At 34.7% G+C, this 20,329-nt stretch overlaps 2 protein-coding genes across 2 annotated transcripts; one reads left to right on the top strand and one right to left on the bottom strand.

Moving 5' to 3' along the window:
- Positions 1-618: 618 nt before the first annotated feature.
- LOC129307739 (E3 ubiquitin-protein ligase RHF1A) lies at positions 619-4,272 on the top strand. The gene is made up of 8 exons (XM_054948615.1): positions 619-977; positions 2,234-2,280; positions 2,406-2,468; positions 2,560-2,671; positions 2,815-3,131; positions 3,244-3,354; positions 3,439-3,814; positions 3,920-4,272. The coding sequence occupies exons 1-8, from the start codon at positions 810-812 to the stop codon at positions 3,944-3,946; spliced, it is 1,221 nt and encodes a 406-aa protein (XP_054804590.1). The 5' UTR covers positions 619-809; the 3' UTR covers positions 3,947-4,272.
- Positions 4,273-6,353: 2,081 nt separating this feature from the next.
- Positions 6,354-7,411, bottom strand: LOC129309786 (uncharacterized). Its single transcript, XM_054951499.1, has 2 exons — positions 7,075-7,411; positions 6,354-6,974 (listed from the first exon to the last, which is right to left on the bottom strand). The coding sequence occupies exons 1-2, from the start codon at positions 7,201-7,203 to the stop codon at positions 6,735-6,737; spliced, it is 369 nt and encodes a 122-aa protein (XP_054807474.1). The 5' UTR covers positions 7,204-7,411; the 3' UTR covers positions 6,354-6,734.
- Positions 7,412-20,329: the final 12,918 nt, after the last annotated feature.

Here is a 20,329-nt window from a genome sequence, read left to right as displayed (position 1 = left end):
GGTTTTAAAATTAATATAATATTTAATTTTTTAATATTAAAAATTTAAAAAAATATATAAAAGAGTTTAAAAAAGACAGGCTTTTTTATTTTAAAATTTAAAAAGATTCATCTTTTTAAATTTAAATTATTATTTTACACTCTACAATAATAACCCATTGTTAAATTTTTTCAAACTTAGGTAAATTGACCCGATGGCTCGGTCTTAGTTGACGGCTGTAGCTGGAGGGAGGGTTTGGGACACTTTTTGCAAAGATGACCGAAAGTCCTCTTCGTCCTTCGTGCCCTACCAAACATGCCTCCATTAAATTCCTCTCTTGCTCTGGCTCTTGGCTTGTTCAAAGACTTCGTACCTTTCGTTTTTTCCATTTACTGCAACTTTTTTTTAACAAATTTTGTTATTTTATTAATTTTATTAAATTAAATTAAATATAATAACATATGTGTAGAAAATCATAAGTTATATCTAGATTTGTTGTGAGATGAGCTTAGAATTTGTAAGCTATTATTTTAGATTTGGAAGTCCTTTCAAACCCACAAAAGAAAAGCTAAACATCAACATCAGATTCATAAATCATAATATATTAATAAATTATCAAATCAGGTTGATTTCATCAAGACGTGTGAACCGGATTGTTCCTGCGTTTTCTGCCCGCTTCCTTTTGCTCTCCTCTTCTTTCTCCATCTACAGTTCTGTACTTTGACCTATTACTCTCCCACTCTACTCCTCTAGGGTTCTTTTCTTCTTGACGTGGGCCTCCCTCTTCCTCTTCTTCTTCATCTCGAGTCTCCTTCCCCGTGCTGCCATCCATGGATAATTTCACCTCTTCCTCTTCTCTTCCCCCTCCCCCTTCCCCACCCCCTCTATCCGACATTTTGCCTACATCGGCTTCACCCTCTTCTGCAGTTTTCGACGATGGTTCCGAGGACTCCTGCAGTATTTGTCTAGAGCCCTTCAGCACCGATGACCCTGCTACTGTATGATCCGAACGCTCTCTCTCTCTCTCTCTCTCTCTCTCTCTCTCTATCTGACTCCACTTCTTCTACGTTTTGTTTGTGCATTCGGGTTCGTGTGGAGTTATAAGCTTCAAGGAGCAACCGAACTCCCTTGGACTCCTTTTCGATATTCGTTTCCTTCGGAAGTAGGATCAGTCTAGGGGCAAGTCATAATTTTGCTGCATTTTATTCTTTTGTGGGCATAAGATGTTCGTTGTCACATAGTAGTAATCTTATTCATTGTTCGGTATTGAAGGATGACCGGCTTTTTCATTCTGTTCAGTTCTCTGTTCCTTAATGTTAGAGATTGATGTACTTGGGAATTTTGATGTGCCTCCACCTTTTTTTTTGAGAGTTAGGAACTTAATGAAAAATGTACCTTTTATTTTATTACCTTTTTAAGATATCTGTATGGATCATTGTGTGCCAGTCTTCACTGACACAAACCCCGGGGGGAAATTTTGCCTTGCCGGGTTTGTTATTTAAGCAGAATGAGGAATGACTCATATCGTAGCTACCCAAAAGAATATTTTGCATGTGCTGCCTTCTGTACATATACAGGCTTGCTGAAGAAATTTTAACATTTACTCTATATCTTGTACCAATTAATTTAACATGTAGATCTAGGTCCTTGTGTGGATTCAGATTGTGGAATCCTGCTCCCACGAACAAGAAGCTATTCACTTTCAAGCAACCAGAAATAAGTGAACGGCCCATGTGATTTCTTCCAATTATATGCATATTTGCGGTAGAGAGTTGTGTTGTTTTCCTCTGTTTTTCTTTGGGCACCACTCAAATTTGACATCTAGATCATGATGGTTATATGAGAATTCAGATTGTTGAATCACGTGGGGTTACTAATTTCTTCACATTTATGAGGTTCCTCTCTATATGCATGCATAAACTTTGATGGCTATTTGGCTGGTGCTGTCATGTGAGCTGTGTTTCATGAATGGATAAGTTACAACCTGTCAATTTACAAAAGAAAATTTGCATTGGGGAAAACTTAGGCTCAGTTTAGAAGTATTTGAGAAGTGGAACTTTCACAGTGCAGCGTTACATGCTTGAACCTTTTAATAAACTTCCTCTGCAATCCACATGTCATAGGTTCACTGGAAAACCTCATGGCTATCAATTGAGGAACTTTTACCAAGTCTGGTCTACTCGCAAATCTAGATATGAATGTCTTATTTTTAAATTTTCAACATATTATTGACATACCTCCTTTAAATTTTCAGATAACAAATTGCAAACATGAATATCATCTGCACTGTATTCTTGAATGGTAAGCCTGATCGCTCTGTAGGAAGATTATGTTGGTTATCAGTATGATAAATTAGATGTATGCTTTTCACCCACATAGGCAATAATAAATAGGCTGCTTCTAACACGATACTTTTTTATCTTCAGGTCTCAGAGAAGCAAGGAGTGCCCAATCTGTTGGCAGTTACTTGTCTTGAAAGACCCTGCCAAGTATATACTTTCTCTTGGAAAATTTCTGTCTCTTTCTTGAATGTCTTGTGTTGGTATGGTTTTTTATCTTCCTTAATCACCAATCTTGCAGCCAAGAGCTTCTAGCTGCAGTGGAAGCTGAAAAACGCATAAGGTCAAGAAGCTCATATTCGTCTGCATTCCCATATCCTCATATCCCCATTGAAAGGCTTAGCGCTGAACATGTGAGCAATATTTCCAAGTGTTGTGAATCTGTTATCTAAGTCAATATTTATTTGTATCTATTCATGTAATGTGGCACCAGTTTATTGAATTGAGGGAAAGCATGAGATCTTTCATTGACAAGAGGCTCAACATGCTATTGCAGGATGATTCTTGTTCAGATGACTCTGATTTTGATGAACAAATTATGCAGCACCTAGTTGCTGCTGCAAGTAGAGCACATTATTTTCGTAGAAGGGAAATGCAAAGATCATCTGGAGTAGGTCCATCTCGGGTTCCTGTTGTTGACTCTTCTGTGCAAGTCTCTGAGCTGCATCCAGCGCATACAACTTCACGTTCTGGAGGTAGTTCACCTAGTTCTGGTTCTGCTGCGGACATTCAACCACCACCATCTGCCCCTTCCTCTGTTGAAGCAATTGCAAGAAATTCCACTCCTGAAACCGATGACCCTTTCAAAGCCAGGTATTGGTTGTACCAAACTTTGGATTTGAATTATAATGCAGTGGCATGAGTTCTTTAGCTGGAGGTTATGGCATGAGATTCTTATGTTTACTATCTGTTGGGTTGTGCTCAGAGTTCTTTATAGCCAGCCGCCACCATCTGAGAGTGTGAGAAGACTGAACACTTCTGAGATGTTTACCTTCCCTGAGACCATCAAGACCAAATTTTCTGCTGCTTCAGCTAGGTAAACAAATTTATACACTTAACCCCAAGATGCTTCTATGATTATCCCACTGATAAATGTTTTTATATTAAAATCTTGAATCAGATATAAAGAATCTATCTCAAAAAGTACACGCGGCCTTAAAGAGAAGTTACTTGCCCGCAATGCTTCAGTAAAAGAGCTGAGTAAAGGTGTTCAGCGTGAGATGAATGCAGGTATTGCTGGTGTTGCACGGATGATTGAACGTCTTGATCTTGCCTCAAAACGGGCTGCTGCTTCTCCTCCCATGCCTAGCTCTAGTGAGGGAACTTCTGGCTTCCCCTTTAAAGGAAAGACTGTACAAGAAAATGGTAGTGGACAGTCTCTTCACTGTGCTGTTAAGGAAGAGAGCGGAGTTGCCATTCATGATGGTAGATCAGGTCTACCTGCACAGGTTTCCAGCACGGCTGTCAGTCCAGTAGGATATCCTCCTCATGTTCAGGTTAATCCATCCAACTAATTCCCTACTTCCAATCTTTTTTAAAATTATGTTATTTCTTGAAAGTCGGCTGAATCTTTCCATGTGCTCTCAATTTTTGACATCCAGACTGGACATGATGCGGTAAAGACTTAGCTTGGCTAGTATGTTGTCTCACTTGTCCAAGAAGAAGCATGCAGTGCAAGTGATGACTTTGTAAACCAATCTACACGTTGGTATATGCATCCGGCATTGTTATTACTGGTCCATGATGTTTAAGAATTATAAACAGTTTACGGAGCCAGAGCTTTCTCCTCGAGGGAGATTATTTAATGAACTTATCAAAGTAGTATAGACATGCATGGGCAGTTATCCATGTTCTGCGGTTGTCCATGTTCTGTCTTAGTTTATTTCCTTTACATGCTGTTACATCGCTCATTTCACTCAAATAATGCTGAGGTTATCTGCTTTCTATTCCCTAATCTAGAATCTAGCAGCCTGATGAGAGGCATGTGATGTTGCCATCTAGCAAAATATTCTAAAGTGACTTTCTTGCTCTATCTACTGAACTCGTGGAAGGAACTAACTGATGGTTAAATAGAAAGAGCATGAAAGAAGCTGGATTTGTTAGTGAGATCACGGTCATGTCCTACTTTCCTCATTGCCACTCTAGAACTTGGAATCAGCAGATTCTGGTTTGTTTCTTTTTTAAAAAATGTGAAGCGAAGTATTCCTAGCGCTTTTAGTATGAAGCCACATGTTCCTGAAGAATTTAAAGATGAACATAGTTTGCTAAAAGGCGAGTGCATTACGTTCATAATAAATGAACATGTAGATATGTACATGCTTCAATTTTATCAATCTCATCAATATTAATATAATAAAAGTATAAAGAATAAAATTTAATTGAATTATAAATATAACTTTTAAAAAAAAATAAATTATATAATATTATTTTACTGTTTTTTTCTTTCTCTTGCTTTTTAAAAAATTAATAAAGTGAATAGGAGGAGGAAGTATTTGGGATCCATTTCCTTGTCAGGTGTCTCTTGATCGATAGTGGTAACTGTTGGTTGGTAGTGTCAGTGTCACTGTTGGAAAGAGGGTCTCTTCACTTTTTTTTTTCTTCGCTTCCCTTCACTTTTCCTATCCTTACCATTGATTAATTTTATCATTTAAAAAAATTATTTAATAAAATAATTTGAATGGTGGGGAATGGGGCAAGTGGAGGAAAAAAAATGGAGACCCCTCTCCCCAAACTGTCAGGGTACCCATGAGATGAAGATGGGTCACATGATTCGTTGGAAGCTATGTTGAAAGGAACTTGAAAATTGCACTCTTTCTTTTAAAAAATGCTCCTTCAAGATTACATTTGGTGTGATGCAAGATAGTGATTCGACATTGCATTTAAATGAAGTGCAAGATAGTTATATATATTTAATTTTTTTAATGCTGTCTGTATTTTGAAAATTAGTTTTCCGTGCTATCAAATACTATAGAAGGACTGGCCAATAATAATAAGATAGAAGGAATATTGTTTCGAGGCAATAAAGAATTAGGTTTCATGCAAGGATCAAAATAATAGATTTCTCTCTTTCTTTCGCTCTTTCCTTTATTTTCCCCCTTTTGCCTCTTGGCAGGTTCAATATGTATGGTGTGGTATCAAAACCATGGCAATCCCCTACTGCTTCTTTCCCATCAATCAACATTGATTGAACCGTTGAGAAAATGAGACAACGATGTTTCCTGTAAGCAGGGATTATGGATTTTTGTGGCCATCAGCGTCAAAAACAGATCTCTTGCAGTAGAAAAGAGAAAATGTACCATAGAATAATAAAAAGAGGGACGACATGAAAAATGTAGTTAGTTAATTAAATTCTTTGCAGGACTATGAAAATGCCAATAGCAAACATTAAACGGCACCTGATGTAGGATATTATTGAACACTTAATCTTAGAATTGCTCCGAAAAGTTTATAGAGAATATAATCTAGTATAAAACAGGAGATGGTAAATCTATTGTCTTGCGGCGGCTTATGATTTTGGGGGGGGGGGGGGGTTGCAAAATTTTCATATTTACACTTGACAAAGAAGATTTATAATTATTTATTTGGTGTAATGAACGGCAATTGCTACGGGGGAAAAATTGTGTCGTTGAGTAAGAGTGGAATCAGAATAATCGACAATTCAATGATTAAAAGCAAACTCAAAAGTTATGCTTGCAATCATATTCATACTCTGCCAACGATGCTTAGCAGAGTCTACTTCATGAATGCATGGGGCAAAAAATTTAGGAGTTTTAAATCAATCAGTGTGTGTGTGTGTGTGTGTGTGTGTGTGTTGCCTCGCACAAAAGCAAATTGCTCAAAAGTTTCACTTTGTATTTTTTGTTTATCACAACTGAAGGTTTCTATTACTTTTAATTCACTCCAACTTGCAGGCGAATGAAAATCCCTTTCTTAATTTGCAGCCTTTTAGAGAATAGATTCAAATCTCACTTGACTTAGTAGCAGAACGAGGCTACTTGCAACTACACGGTGAAAAGGAAGGAAGAAAAGGGCAAGTTGTTAAGAAATAGTATGATTAATATTATTGAGTAATCAAGGACAAGCTTATCACTGAAACAATACCTAGATGCATACATGTAGTCAAACTGTAAGACACCCATACTTGTCCACATGCTGGAAAGGCACAAAACCTTGGATGAACCTTCCTTCATGAATATACTTGGCAGTGGAGTACATATAATAAGGCTTTCCCATGTACATAATCAGTAAAAACCTATATATATTTTATCAATCACCGAAGCAATACTTTAATTTATTGCCTGAAGACTAAAGAATCAGACACATAATAAATAATTTACTAAACTTGGCAAAGGAATACAAAATCATTAGGATTTATCAAACTGTTCTGTTTTGTTGGGGGAGACAGATCTGTCCACGTCAGCCATTTCTGGATCTGAAAGAATAACTGTTATCAGGAGCTTGAGAAACCATTCTTGTATCTTCAGATTGCTTCTGATGTTTAGCATACGAACCAGATCTTCCTCTTCTGTGCCTTCTTCTCGGTTGTATGGACTGAGGGATGAACACTCCAGTCCCTTTGCTTGTCCTTCTCACACCCTGCTCGTACACTATAACAGACAGAGGAGGAGGGTGGTGGATTATTGCCCCGGAGAAAGCCTGAAGAAGAAGAAGATGAAGACACAAGTTTTGGCATGTTCAGATTGATTCCACATCAACATAAGCTAAGCTTGAATTTGATAGATGGAAAGAGAAGAACCTGAAGGGGCTCGGGAGGAGAACAAGCAAGCGGGCCTTCTTGTTCATCTTCATCCATAATCAGGAGAGAAATCTGCTTGTTCAAGTCTGCAAAAAAGAGATCATCCTCGAGCTCCACAGCAACATCCATAACCTGGAGTATTGTGTTGTGAAATCCAAAAGAGATAACAGCTAAGGCGCAAAAGTAGAGAGGAGGAATTTATAAAGGGGCAAAAGGGTGGGTGCGTGGGAGGATGGGGGAGTTACAAGGGTGTATGGGCATGTGGTTTGGTGGGGCCATGTGGTCACAGTTGGCCAATCTGGCTAAGACCCACAAGAATCATGGAGGTGTGTTGTGTAGGGATAATTATCCTTTTGAAGTATAAGGAGACGAGAACAGTAAGCAACAGCCCATATCCAGATATCCAGTCCAGGATAGACTCAATCTCCAGCATATATAATTGTTTGTGATTTGTGAAGACCTCTCTCTCTCTCTCTCTCACATCTCCAGCAACAGTAGATCTCCAAGTTATATGGTTCATAATGCTTTTAGTCCTGATCTGCACATGTAAGATGTAAGTATCAACATAGTTCAAAAACGCAGGATCCTTATCTGTAGTTTTTATATCTTCTGGTTATTTCTCGCGGTGAAGATTGAACCAGCATGATCTATAAAGGTCCCTTTTGGTGAGTGATAGTGGGATCTGCATGTTGAGCAACTTGTTGCAGTGGAGCCCCTCTGCAGTCTTTGTGACAATTCACTTCACGGGTTGACTTTGATTGATGAGACAGTTTTAGTTTCATTTTGTTACCTTCAAAATTAGCAAGTTTATGTGGTTATCTCGTTCAAGTTAACTGTAATAAATGATTGTGGGAAGAAGTTATTAATGATAAAATTGATAAAAAAAATGTCTTATATATTTTATAATCATGATTAACTTATTTAAATTATTGCATGTTATAAATCTGTCTGAAGGATTTTGTACTTGAAACAGGTGAATATCAACTCAAAATAGCGTGTGTGATAGTCGTCAAAAAGTACCTTGGCACTTAAGCTCGGAGAATTAATATGGGGTTCCTGTTGCCAAGGAAAGATATAATATATATATATATATATATATATTGAATTCCTTGTGTCGTTACCCTTTTGGAAACTTCTGAGTGTTTTCTTAAAATATATGGCTCATTTGAATTTTGTGACTGTAAATTGTTGAGAAGCCAGTTATAAATAAGAAAGAGAAGAAAAAGTTTTCATAAATTAAATAAAAGAAAAAAAAAGTGATTCAAAAGATTTGATCTCTTAAGTATGTCTGAAAATATGTTGAATGTAAGTTTTTAAAATCAATATAACCCTTAATTCTCCTCCAACCAAGCTGCAAAATCCATCAGCTGTAGACTCAAAAAATTGTAATAGTGAATAGTGTCGGCTTATCTAATCATGTGTGGCTCCCAACCGGCTTATGAGGTACACGAGTGGGCTTCCTTTCTTTTAAAATTAAGGGAAAATTTTCACTCAAGACTCCTTAGCTGAAGATGATGAAAAAAAAAAATGCTAAATTTTCTAAAATCTCACTATACAATTGGGGCTCTTATATGAAATTAATTTTGAAAGTCAAATGACAAAGTTGCTCTCATTGTGAGAAAACTATAAAGAAGGAAAAAAGGTCTTGCAAACACGTCACTTTAAAGCATCGCAAGCATGTAGTAAGGTTCATAAAGTTTATCGATGAGACCTTCGTTGTAAGACTTCTTACCTAAGAATCTCCATTGAAGGAGTCACCACCAAGTCAATCGCTGCCTTTAACCTCGTAGCTTCTTTTGGTTAGGGTTGTTCTTCTTAGAGCTTGGACTTAGAAGATGGCTTCATTGAGCATTTGATGAAAGAACAATGGGTAACTACGAAAATCTAGTAGAAATATAACTATGTAAGTTTAATTTTCTCTTGATTTTAATAGCCGTTTGTGAAATATTTGTTTTAGATTGGAAAAAATAGCAAAAGTTAATGTCTTGATTTTTGAATCAATGAAGTTGGAATTAGTTGAGGCATGTTGCTCATTGCCCAAACAGTAGTTGTTAAGTAGCCTATTCGAATTTACAGCTTTATTCATACTTTATATGCTTGGTACTTTGCTTTGTCTTGCTGCCAATCCATCTATAAGCAATGAGATGGTGAAAATATTAGAGTTCATTGGCAACCGTTGGGACAAATTTGATGGAAAAACTCTTATGCTGGATAAGTTGAGCAGAGATAGAGAAGTACTAACAATTGTTAAAATGAGGTTATCTGAAGGGCACAAGAAACATTGGTGGCTAAGTGTACTTGTTAGTGGTATATACGAAGACTTGTTCATTCCATAATGTTTACTTATTGATCCCCTCCCTAAAATTGTTTATTTACATTATTTGACTTGTTTATGTGTAGCTCTTTTTCTACGAAAATTCCCCTTAGTTGAAGAGGTGAATTTTTTGATGCAAAAGTAGTCAAGGAGTAGATAGAGCAGCGAGTTAACCTTAAGAAGAGAAGCTCACATAGGATTTTACAACTCTATTACATAGGAACCACGAGAAGAACTCCAAACACGATGCTATGCCACAACTCCTTGCAAGTGACAATGCCAAGAAGAGGCAAAGAAGGATTAGAAGTTAGATTAATTGTTCAAATTATTAGTAATGTCAGTATTATAACATTTTACGTGTTACTGTTGTCATGAAATTCCTTGAAATTATTCCTTTTTTGTATACAAGCCATTGGATGTGAATGAATTAGTCATTTATGTTCATTTGCAATGGCATTTAACAAGAAAAATGAACTATTAACATGTAGTTCTATATCAAATCAGAGTGTTGTATTGAACAAGTTAGGTAGAAAAATTAACAACATTTCATAGGGTAATGAACTACACATAATAAAGTGATGAACAAGTCATTCAAACATGAAACCAACTAACACTTAGAATTTATTTCAAGTTAGTGCTGTAATAAATAAGTAAGGTAAGGAAATTAACAAGATACAGTAAAGTGATGAACGCAGTAAGGTGATGAACAAGTCAATTGGAATTTTTTATCTTAAGTGAAACCTAAACTCATACTATTAAAACTAGTACATACCAGTATGAATAACTCATACTAGTATCAACACAATATACTAGTATAACAGAGTCCATTATAGAAACCCACGCTCATACTGATAGAACTAGTACATAATGATATAAATAACTCATATCGGTATGATAGAGGTTGATAATATCAGTAGAACTAGTACATACCAATATGAGCTATACATACTAGTATACTAGAGACATACCAGTATGACGGGTACATTTTTTGTCTTGATCTTTTAATCTTATCTATTCATTTAAAATTTATTTCCAACGGCTACTTTTTCATACTAATAAATGGTAACATTCTAGTATGACTTTATGTATTATAAAAGGTGCCTCTGTTTCATTCATACCTATAACATCTTGAAAAATTTAACTTAAGGTTAATTAGATAATTAAGGATAAATTAAACAGTTGAGTATTAATTTAAAAGATAATGTACAGGTAGGTAATATGTCTATCGAACCCTAATTAGGGCTTATAATTGGACCCTAAGTAGTATTGAGTCATATTTAAGCCTAATTAGATGAATAGTATTCAGAATTTGAAATTTTTATCTTTAGTTGTAGCTAAAGGTTTATTGGCCATAACAAAAGCTCAATTTTTAAGCTTCTAAATTCACACCTCAATTTAAAAAAATTAGAGAGTGGGAGTCCAAAGAGGAACAAAGAAGGCTCTGTTAGGGTTTATTGTGGGCATCCAATTGAGTTTATTAGAAGCTTTTAATCACTTGGGTAAGTGCCTATGACCTCTTCTCTTCCTCTCTTGTGCATTTTGCGTCATTGTTTTTGGGGAGTTCTTTAGAAATCCAAAATTGAGTTGTGATTTTTTCTAGAATTCTTACTTTAAAAGGATTAATAGGTGTCTATTTAAATGTCTAACATTTGATTTATGATGCTAATGATTTTAAGATTTCAAAATAAGGTTTGAAGTAAATCATAGAGCTAATTGGTTGAGCTAAGGAAGTTGAGTTATTAATGGTGTTGAGTAGATTAATGGGAGTCCAAAGGAACTAATGAAACTTAAAAACGAATTTGGTTGTAGGTAGATGAACACAATGAGATTTTTAGCTTCAGGCTTTGATTAGAGTTAATTAAGGATAATTAGCCATTAATGACTATTGATGTGTTTAATTATAGATTGACCATTGTTGGTGTTATTGTACTTGTTAGAGGCTTCGTTTGATATTCATGGGTACTCTTATTGGTAAATAAAGAGTTAAGGTAACTAGAAATTTAAGTATAACATTATTATGTTTACATTTACACTTTAAGCATTATTATGAATGGCTTGAAATAAGCCAAATGAGCTTATGTATGAATATGCTGATTTTGAACTATTACTCAAATATGAAACATGACTCATTGTGATGAAGTGTTTGGTTATTATATTTATATAGATATTATGTGATACTGAAACATGAGATGTTAAGCCTAGATTGTTTATGAGATGAATGTGTTAACATAATGAGTGGTCATAATTGATGATTTTGGAAGATATGTGGTAAGCATGTATATTTGTGATGAAATACTTAATGATTATATTTATATAGATGTTATTTGGTATTTGAAATATGAATTGTGGGCTTGGATTTGCTATGAGTTAATTATATAATGAGCTATTGTAAACTATAATGTGGTGTAAACCGTGATAAGCATACGAGTTCGAGAAATCATGAGGATGATGAATTACTATGATATGCATGAACTTATATTCATGTTTATTGATTGAACTTGCATGATCATAATAGGTAGGAGTTCACCTTAATATAGTAGAGAGATTATGATAGAAAATCCACAGTGTAGCTTTCATTGAGTTTGCGTGCAGTGGTTGGCATACTTCATTACTATATGTACTTAGTATTGCCAACGACTTGCGGGTGCAGCATGGGTCAGGCACGATGCTTATTATCACCGACAGTGTGGGTCGGGCACTTATGACACCCTAAAATTTGAGTAAAGAGAATCTATGGTCCGAGAGTGAGTGTGGTAGTCTTTGGTCTGGTGACCATTCACAATTAAAAAGCAGAGCTAGTCTAGTCACATAGGCTAGACTTATATGAGATAATAGCCCATGGATTCAATTAGATGATATAAAGAGTGGTATAAGGCGATTGTATCTGATCATTTGAAACACATTATAAAGATGCATGTAAATAATGTTAGTTTGTCTTATGTGATATTAAATGCTTAATTGTTGTGATTGCCACAATTTAATATGCTTGGTTAAATGATTTGGTTACTGAGATGTTTATCACTCTCTGATAGTTTAATGTTTACAGGTGAGGATCAAGCTAAGAGTAAAAGGGAGGCCTCTGAAGCTAGAGATTAAGTAATCAATTATAATGTCTCTAGTTTTATCTTTTATACATAATTTGACTACAATATTTTTCAATTAGGAGTCTTTCATATGGACTTATATTTATTTGAAATTCACTTGCATTTGTAGCCTTAAACATTAAATTTAGTCATTTTTGAATTGTTTTGGCCATAGTAAGGTCTAAACCCCCAATCTGACTATATTTCATTTCATATCTTAATGTTATAACTCCATGTACTAGAGGCACCTTTCTTTGGCTCACTTGATAGTATGTTGTCTTTTAGCAGGATCCTTTACAATATTTGTCAACCGATTTTACTTTATATGTAAAATTTCAAATTTATATATCATAAGTTCAACTTACATACAAGACTTCCTTTTTACCAATTTCTTTATGTTTTTCCTAAATTTTTAAGTATTTTTTTAACATAAGTGCTTTCATGGTTCAATTTTTTTAAATTCCTATATATTAGAATATGATTATTTTTATCACTTGCCAAGTCTATAGTTATTTTCTTTATTTGTTATTTGTTTGATTTTCTAACAAATAGCAAAAGCTGCCACAATGTGCAGTGTTGCTATAGCTACTACCACTAATGGTCAACAAATAGCTAAAGAGAGAGAAGGTTAAGGGGCTTAGAGAAAAAGTTCAAGCAGCATGGGGATTCTTAATGTTATTTACATTAGATTACTATAGGCACTATAAAACATGTTTAAAGATTTAGGTTGTGTATAAAAAAAATAAAACTTTAACGGATTTGAAACAATAGTTACTATCTAATTTAACTAAAAATTAACAACAATTACTTGTAGCTAATGACCTTCCAACTATTTCAATAAGTTTAATGGAATAAATTGTCTTTTTTTGTCAATTTGTGCTTAGGTTAGAGTGTAATGCTTAGTTGTTACCATTTGAATGTATTTTGGCTTTTCCCAATGCTTTATTCACCCCCATGCATTTCCAAGTTTAAGTCACAAAAGTTTGTTATTTTTAGTTTTCCTCCCATTACTTATAGTTTTTAGAATCTTTTTTATACTTTCAACTCTTCTATTCTTGCTTTCCATTTCTCTTATCCCTTTTTCTTTTTTCATGACCTAGACAACATAGATAAACTTTTTGTTGTCCATGTTACCAACAGAATTTGTTTTGTACGGGCATTCTTAGATATGAGGTTAGAAAGACAAATTGCATCTCTATTGGCATGGATAAATTGAATATCCCAATCTTTACAGAATAACGGCCTTATGTCTTGTCTTAAAGTGATTCTTAAATAGGTACTGTGACTGTCTCTCAGTATACATGTTATGGGTCTCGAATGAATTGCATTGCAAACGAACTTGAATTTTCTTGAAGCCCTTTACTTTTCATAATTGCAGACCCGTTCTGATGGTTGCAAGCTTTACTTCGACACATTGCAACTGACACATAGGTGATTTTCCTTTTATTTTTATTAAAAGACAATCATGGTCACTCAAAACTCATGTAAGATTTATATCATTTTATTGTTATAACAGTAATTATTTTTGTTCCTTTTATTCCACTTATTTGTTCTTCCTTTGATACATCTTCTACATGCTTACTATTATACTAGTTGTGTAAAAGTATTGCAGTTTGTAAGATCACATGTGATCCATTTTACTTTTTTTTACAACCTACATTTACATGTTAGTTTTATCGGTTTCGTGATAGTTTCTAGCAATTGACTTTAGTTTTACTTTGAGTTACTTTTAGCTAAAAAAATTTTACTTTTTATTTTGTTAGTTCTCATTTGTTGGTTCATTTTTTTATATTGAATAGGTTCTTTATCTTCACCTAAGACATGAAGACTATATAGTTGACTTTTGCATGGACCTCCTCCATTAGTGTTGCCGAATATACTTATCTCCATAGAAAAAGATATATATATATATATATATATATTATATTCCTAGATAGTCATTATCACAACTCAGTTGCCGACCTAAGGTGGAACTGATTACATGCTTGTCATGCCAATTAGTAAAGTCGCCCAAGGTGCTCCTTTGTTGTGCACTATGATCACATTTCTTTTGACAGCATGTTGATTTAATTTCCTTTGTTTATATAAAAAACTTCAGATATGCAACTTTTCAAAGCTACCATTATGTAGTGATCATGTTGAAGGGATTGTAGTGATCATGTTTTGTTGCCGTTAAAATAGGAGCTATTGTTGTACCTTGATTCTTCTTTTGACAAGCATGCAAGGTCAATTTTAACTATACAAATTTGTTCAATGATTGCACTATGTTAGGTTTAGGGAAAGGAAAAAATGATGAAAAGTATGAGTAGTATTTACTCATGTTATAATAATATGGGTGCTAATATTTTTTACTTTACCATTGATAGTATTATTAATTATAAATCATGTTTTAATTAGAATGTGATTTCGTGATAGCTTTTACTCTCGAATCTAGTTTTTAAAATAAAACTCAAGATCAACAGGGTTTTTATGTCCTTTTATCAAGTAAAACAAGGCCAACAGATTTTCAAATCCACGTTTAATAATTAATTTTGATTTTCCATCTGAAAAATGACAATTCAATGTGTTAGTTGGGACTGTTTATTTTTAAAATTATAAAATTAGAAGTTATTTTAAAGAATAATGAGAGAAAAAATTAATTTAAAAATTTTAAATTGTAAATTTCTATACATTTTGAATTTTTAATGATAACACCAGTTTGGAATTTAAATTGTAAGTTTTTTACTTTCACTATTTTTGTTCCTTTTTGGGTTTATGGTCCCTACATTTTGAAGGTCGAGCAGAGCAATTGGAGACCTCACTCAAATTAAGCATTTTTGCTCCCAGGCCACAAGCGGGCAAAAATAATGATAAAGAAAACTTCATCAATTTAATATACGAGTACCAATCATTCTTTTCCAATAACAGACCCCTGTAGTAATTTTTGTAATTTATATCATGCTAATAAAGTTACTTTTTCATACAATGGAATGATATACCTTTTTTAACTTGATAATTAGGACAGTTAAACTAATTTTCTTAAATAAATACGTAAATGAATTCTCCGCAAGATACATAAATGGTATTTTTCTGATTAAAAAAATGTTATATACGCTGTTGCTGAACTTGAAGAAATAAAAAATCTAACTAACTTGAATAATATCTCGAGTCTTTTTCATGCATTAATTGTCGCTGATCCTACAAGCGGCCAACTTAACTTTGACTCTAACTTGGGCGGCAGCTTAACATACGTAGATTAGAGCCGTTTTTGCGCATGAGTGACAAAAATGTCTCCAATAATCACCCTGAATTAGTTCATTAATTGATTAATTCTCATCATACCCCGTGACTCCAGAGAGGCACGGAGCAAGACCTGATACTTTTTTGGCTAAACTCAAATGATAAATAGGTACACAATGGAGCCTTGTCTTTGTCACATTCAGATTTGCAAAGACTCGCCTCCAACATGGAACTCAGTCATTTCATAACTGATTCTATATATCAATCTTACTCCTTTTATTTACAAAAATAAAATATTTTTAACCGAATTATATTTTTTTAATAAAATAGTTACTTGTTTTTAAATTAATTTTATCCTTTTATATTTATTCATATTTAATAAAGCATTTTACATTAAAATAAATATAATATGATTTATTCAATGAAAGTATTTAAAAAAAACAAGGATTATACTTTTAAAGATTCAAAATGTCTCATATTTTTTAACATTTAACCCCTTAAAAAATATCTTATATTTTTAAATGAAAAGAGTATATACAGAAGCTCCTAGCAACTTTGTGATTGAAGACTTCTACACAAAAAGCTTCATGAATCCATGAAGAATAATGTGAAAGGCTTTCTCTGTGAAGGAATGGAATTGGTAACAGGTGGAAGTTTTGCTTGAGCCAGAAGCTTCATATTTTAGGAACAATGCACGGTCCAAAGCAGCTTATCCCAAAGCATCGGTTACTCGCCTGCACAGTGGCTGTAAACTTGGCGATGGATTGGTGAAGGGCCCACATTAGGCCCAAGATAATAGAGAGATGAATGCCCAACTTTTCTACGAGCAGTCATGTGTGCTACATTCAGTACCTACAATCTTTGATGTTGCAGAGGTGCGCAAGTAATCTGATAACACAGCATCTGCCATTTTGAACCTGGCGCAAGTTATCACCTGCTACTAATGAGGTGCCAACATCTGGCAGTGTCTCCAAATGGCAGTATCCTCCATGTCTCCAATCTCCACCCATGTTGGAGCAATTTAGTTTCTCAACATTCAAATAAGTGACTTGCTTCAGAGGAAGAAGATCATAAGCTTTCATCAAAATTGCTGTCAATTGTATACAGGGCATTGGCTGATGTATGCCGGGAACTAATGGACAAGAGACTCGTGGAATATAATTTACAGGAAATTCCTGGGTGAAGAATGAGGTCCATGGTCTTGGACAGTCCTTTGTCCTGTCACAGGTTATCACAAATTCACAATTCACAAATGGTGCCATCAGAGTTTCAGAGAGATAGTGGGTAAAGGGACGAGAGCATGTATAAGAGTTTTATAGGCGCAAGCACCCGACTTTTAGCGGTGGCGAGCACTTTCATGGCTGGCTGCAGCTGAACTGTTAAGCGTGAGAAGTGAGAGCATCTTCGCGCTCCCCAATGGATGCTGCTGAATCCACCATCAACCAAGTAAAAAAAAAAAAAAAAAAGGTCACAAGACTGTCAGTATTTTGTCAATTAGTTTAATTGTGTGTTTAATATTTAATTTATCAAAAGTAAATTTAATGAAAGTTTATTTAATAAAAATTAATTTGGTGAAAATCAGTTATTGTAAAGAAATTTATGTTTGTATAAATTTTTTCAAAAGTAAATTTGATAAATTAAAAATTATTTGAATTAATAAAAATTTATACTTTTAAAATTTACTTTTTAATATGCAATGACAAAAAAAATATTAATTTATAATAATTTATAATTTTTATTATATAAATATTATATATTAAAAATATTTAAAAAATGTGAAACAAATTTAAAATAACATAAAATTTAAAATGTTAAATAATAAAAATAAAAAATATATTCAATATTTCGCATGCATGTACTGGAAAAGAGATGAAAATAATATATAAAAGAGTGAAATAAGCTAGCTTCTCTCCTTGCCAAGCTCTTTCACTGAACCCACAAGCTTCCTCCTCAACCAGTTGGTGTCAATGCTGGCCATCACAGACGTGCCCGAATTGGAGAACGACGACCCTCGACTCTCCTCGTTGTCGTTTATGGTGATGTATGACAAGGAGGATTGAAACCAAAAGCGAAGAGCACGGATCGTCGATGAACCTCACTTTGCCCACTGTACTCACCGGTTACACCATCATATCTTTCACGTCCTCCAACAAAATTAGCAGCTCACCTTTGGACCCATCGTCGCCCATCAACAACCATGCAAAAACGTCATCTGCAATGAAGACGACACCATCATCCGTCGACAAGACCTTGGCGACTGTGACGGCGATATCAGCAATGGCATGAACTTCCATAGTGGCGTGCGTCAAGGTATAGAAGCAAGCTTAAGAAGGAAGGAAGGAAGAGTTAGAGAAGAGACAGCCGACCGATGGAGGAGCAATGGACAAGGGACGAACAAGCAAGATGAGAGGAGTAGCAAAATGACAGGAGAAAGTCAGCCTCGATTGCATGAGAAGAAATAAAAAATATGAGGGTATCATGGTAAATTAAAATATTAGATACTAACCATGCCACATACCACGTTTTAAAAGCTATATTGAGGAGCCTTTGATTTTTTCTGTTTCAAACTCATTTGGAGGTCATTTTGCAAAGCACATCCTATCTGGAGAAAAAAAAAAACACTCCAAACAACATTCCACATTTCAAAAGCTGAAAACCACATTTGGAATGTAAAAATAGCTATACCCAAACGCAAGAATTTTAAAGTGGCTTATATTGTCAAATTAAGATTAAGATTATAATCTTCATTTTATATATAATCACTATTAATTATTTTAATGAAACTAAAGAGAAATAATTAAATTATTAATATTATTTTATTTTTGAATTTATTTTTCTTAACTACATTATTTTTTATTCTATCACCTGGTATTTTAAAAAGTCTAGAAATATTACCACTATCCACTTTAAATACATAATTTAAAAAACACTTTCTTTTTCGTTCATAATCTCTTACTCTATTCCTAGAAAATTATTTAAAAAATAGAATTAGAAGAAAGAATTTATAATCTTTGCTTTTTAAAAGATGAAGGTACATTTTTATCCTTAAAATTTTTATAAAAGAATAACCAATATTCTAAAATATTTCACGTAATATTTTCATTCCTTGATAATTAAATTGAAACATCTAATCGCTTAACGTTAAGTCATCACTAACTCCATTGAAAAAATTTTGTGGGTCCCATTTTAGGTGACAGGTGGCTCTATTTCAATAATCAGCTGGTGAAACTTTAATCGCTACATGCTACTGTGCTCGCAAGACTCAAGCAATGATTGACTTAACATTGGTCGCCATCATCCCCTAAGCAAATGTAAGAGCTAGTAGCCACTCCCAGCTATTATATTTCCGGCTCATAAAGCAGAGAAAGACAATGATAAAACCTCGATGTCTTCCTGTGTTATATTATCAGGCAAAGCTCTTCCTATCCTTATAAAAAAAAAAAATGTACAAATGAAAACCACTTCCAACCCAGCAGCAGATTCGAATCAAATATTTGATGAGGTCGCGGTAAATATCTTACTTGTAATGCTGGCATTTATTTGCAAGATCTGCTGAACAGTTATTCATATGACAACACTGCCTGCCACCATGAAGATAGGCATCAGCCATGATCTGAACCTCGAAAAATAGTTTCACAAATGGGTTGCATGGCTGGCTTCCTTTATAGATGTTTGATCACCACTTCAGTCTCCCGCTCCTCCTTCTTCCTCCCACCACCTTCCTCAACAGCAGTAACAGCGGCTTCTCACCTTTTGGACCTACCAGCGCCAAGAGATAGCGCACGTCAATGATTTCAAGAACCACTAGCTTTCTCTTGCTCACATCAAGAAGACCATGAAGGCCGACAGGACGTCCGCATGATCTCTGCCGAAGCCCCCATTTTGACGTCTGCATCAAGAGATCCAGTGTGTCAATGATTTCGTGTTTACCTCTGTTTTTTTACCTAAAAGCAGAGATAAACAGAGTAGTTTTCTCTTTAAAATACGATGGATAGATTTAAAACAAAGTAGTTGTGGTACATTGATGATGAAGTTGACTGGGTTAATAATAAAACTTGTGAATAGAGAATTGTTGAAGAATAATGAGGCAATCAGGTGAATGAGCAGAGAACATGTAGCGCACAACAAAACTTACTTTTCTGAAAGTTTGCAGTACCCATTTTCAACAACAAAATCAACCACAACAATCAAGAAATAGGAAGAACAATCAACCACAACAATCAAGAAATAGGAAGAACAGAGAAGTTAGAAATTCATGAATGTTGCAAAAGGAGTCCAAAGATTCCAAATCGAAGGCACGTTTCTTGTCCTTCAAACTCAACCACTTCGTTTGATGGAATCTTTGGGTTAAATAAATAAAATAGAGTTAGTGACAAAGGAAGAGAACTTGACGGTGGAGAGCGGCCGGAGCTACATTTTGGAAGCGCGTGTGCATGATCTAGAGAGAGGTCTCCTGTGGGCTAAGAGAGAAGGCAGTCTTGCGGATGCGGGGGAAAGAGAGGAAGAACGAGGTTGAGTGCAAGAGAAATCAATGGAAGAGGAATGAATTACGTGGCATTTTCAGTCAAAGTTCCATCCACGTTAGCATCCTCCAAACGGTGTTTGTTGCCGTTTAACATCAGTGTGGTCGATGCTACAT

Source organism: Prosopis cineraria, unplaced genomic scaffold (assembly GCF_029017545.1).
Source record: "Prosopis cineraria cultivar Desert tree isolate PC_DT_omini unplaced genomic scaffold, ASM2901754v1 PC4, whole genome shotgun sequence".
In the NCBI taxonomy this organism is placed as follows: domain Eukaryota; kingdom Viridiplantae; phylum Streptophyta; class Magnoliopsida; order Fabales; family Fabaceae; genus Prosopis; species Prosopis cineraria.
This window is presented reverse-complemented; position numbering and strand designations above follow the sequence as displayed.

Excerpts from the sequence above, each read along its gene's own strand:
- LOC129307739 (XM_054948615.1), top strand. The coding sequence starts at position 810 with ATGGATAATTTCACCTCTTCCTCTTCTCTTCCCCCTCCCCCTTCCCCA. Across the intron at positions 978-2,233 it reads GCACCGATGACCCTGCTACT|ATAACAAATTGCAAACATGA; the intron begins GTATGATCCGAA and ends TTAAATTTTCAG. Across the intron at positions 3,815-3,919 it reads GATATCCTCCTCATGTTCAG|ACTGGACATGATGCGGTAAA; the intron begins GTTAATCCATCC and ends TTTGACATCCAG.
- LOC129309786 (XM_054951499.1), bottom strand. The coding sequence starts at position 7,203 with ATGGATGTTGCTGTGGAGCTCGAGGATGATCTCTTTTTTGCAGACTTG. Across the intron at positions 6,975-7,074 it reads CTCCTCCCGAGCCCCTTCAG|GCTTTCTCCGGGGCAATAAT; the intron begins GTTCTTCTCTTT and ends CTTCTTCTTCAG.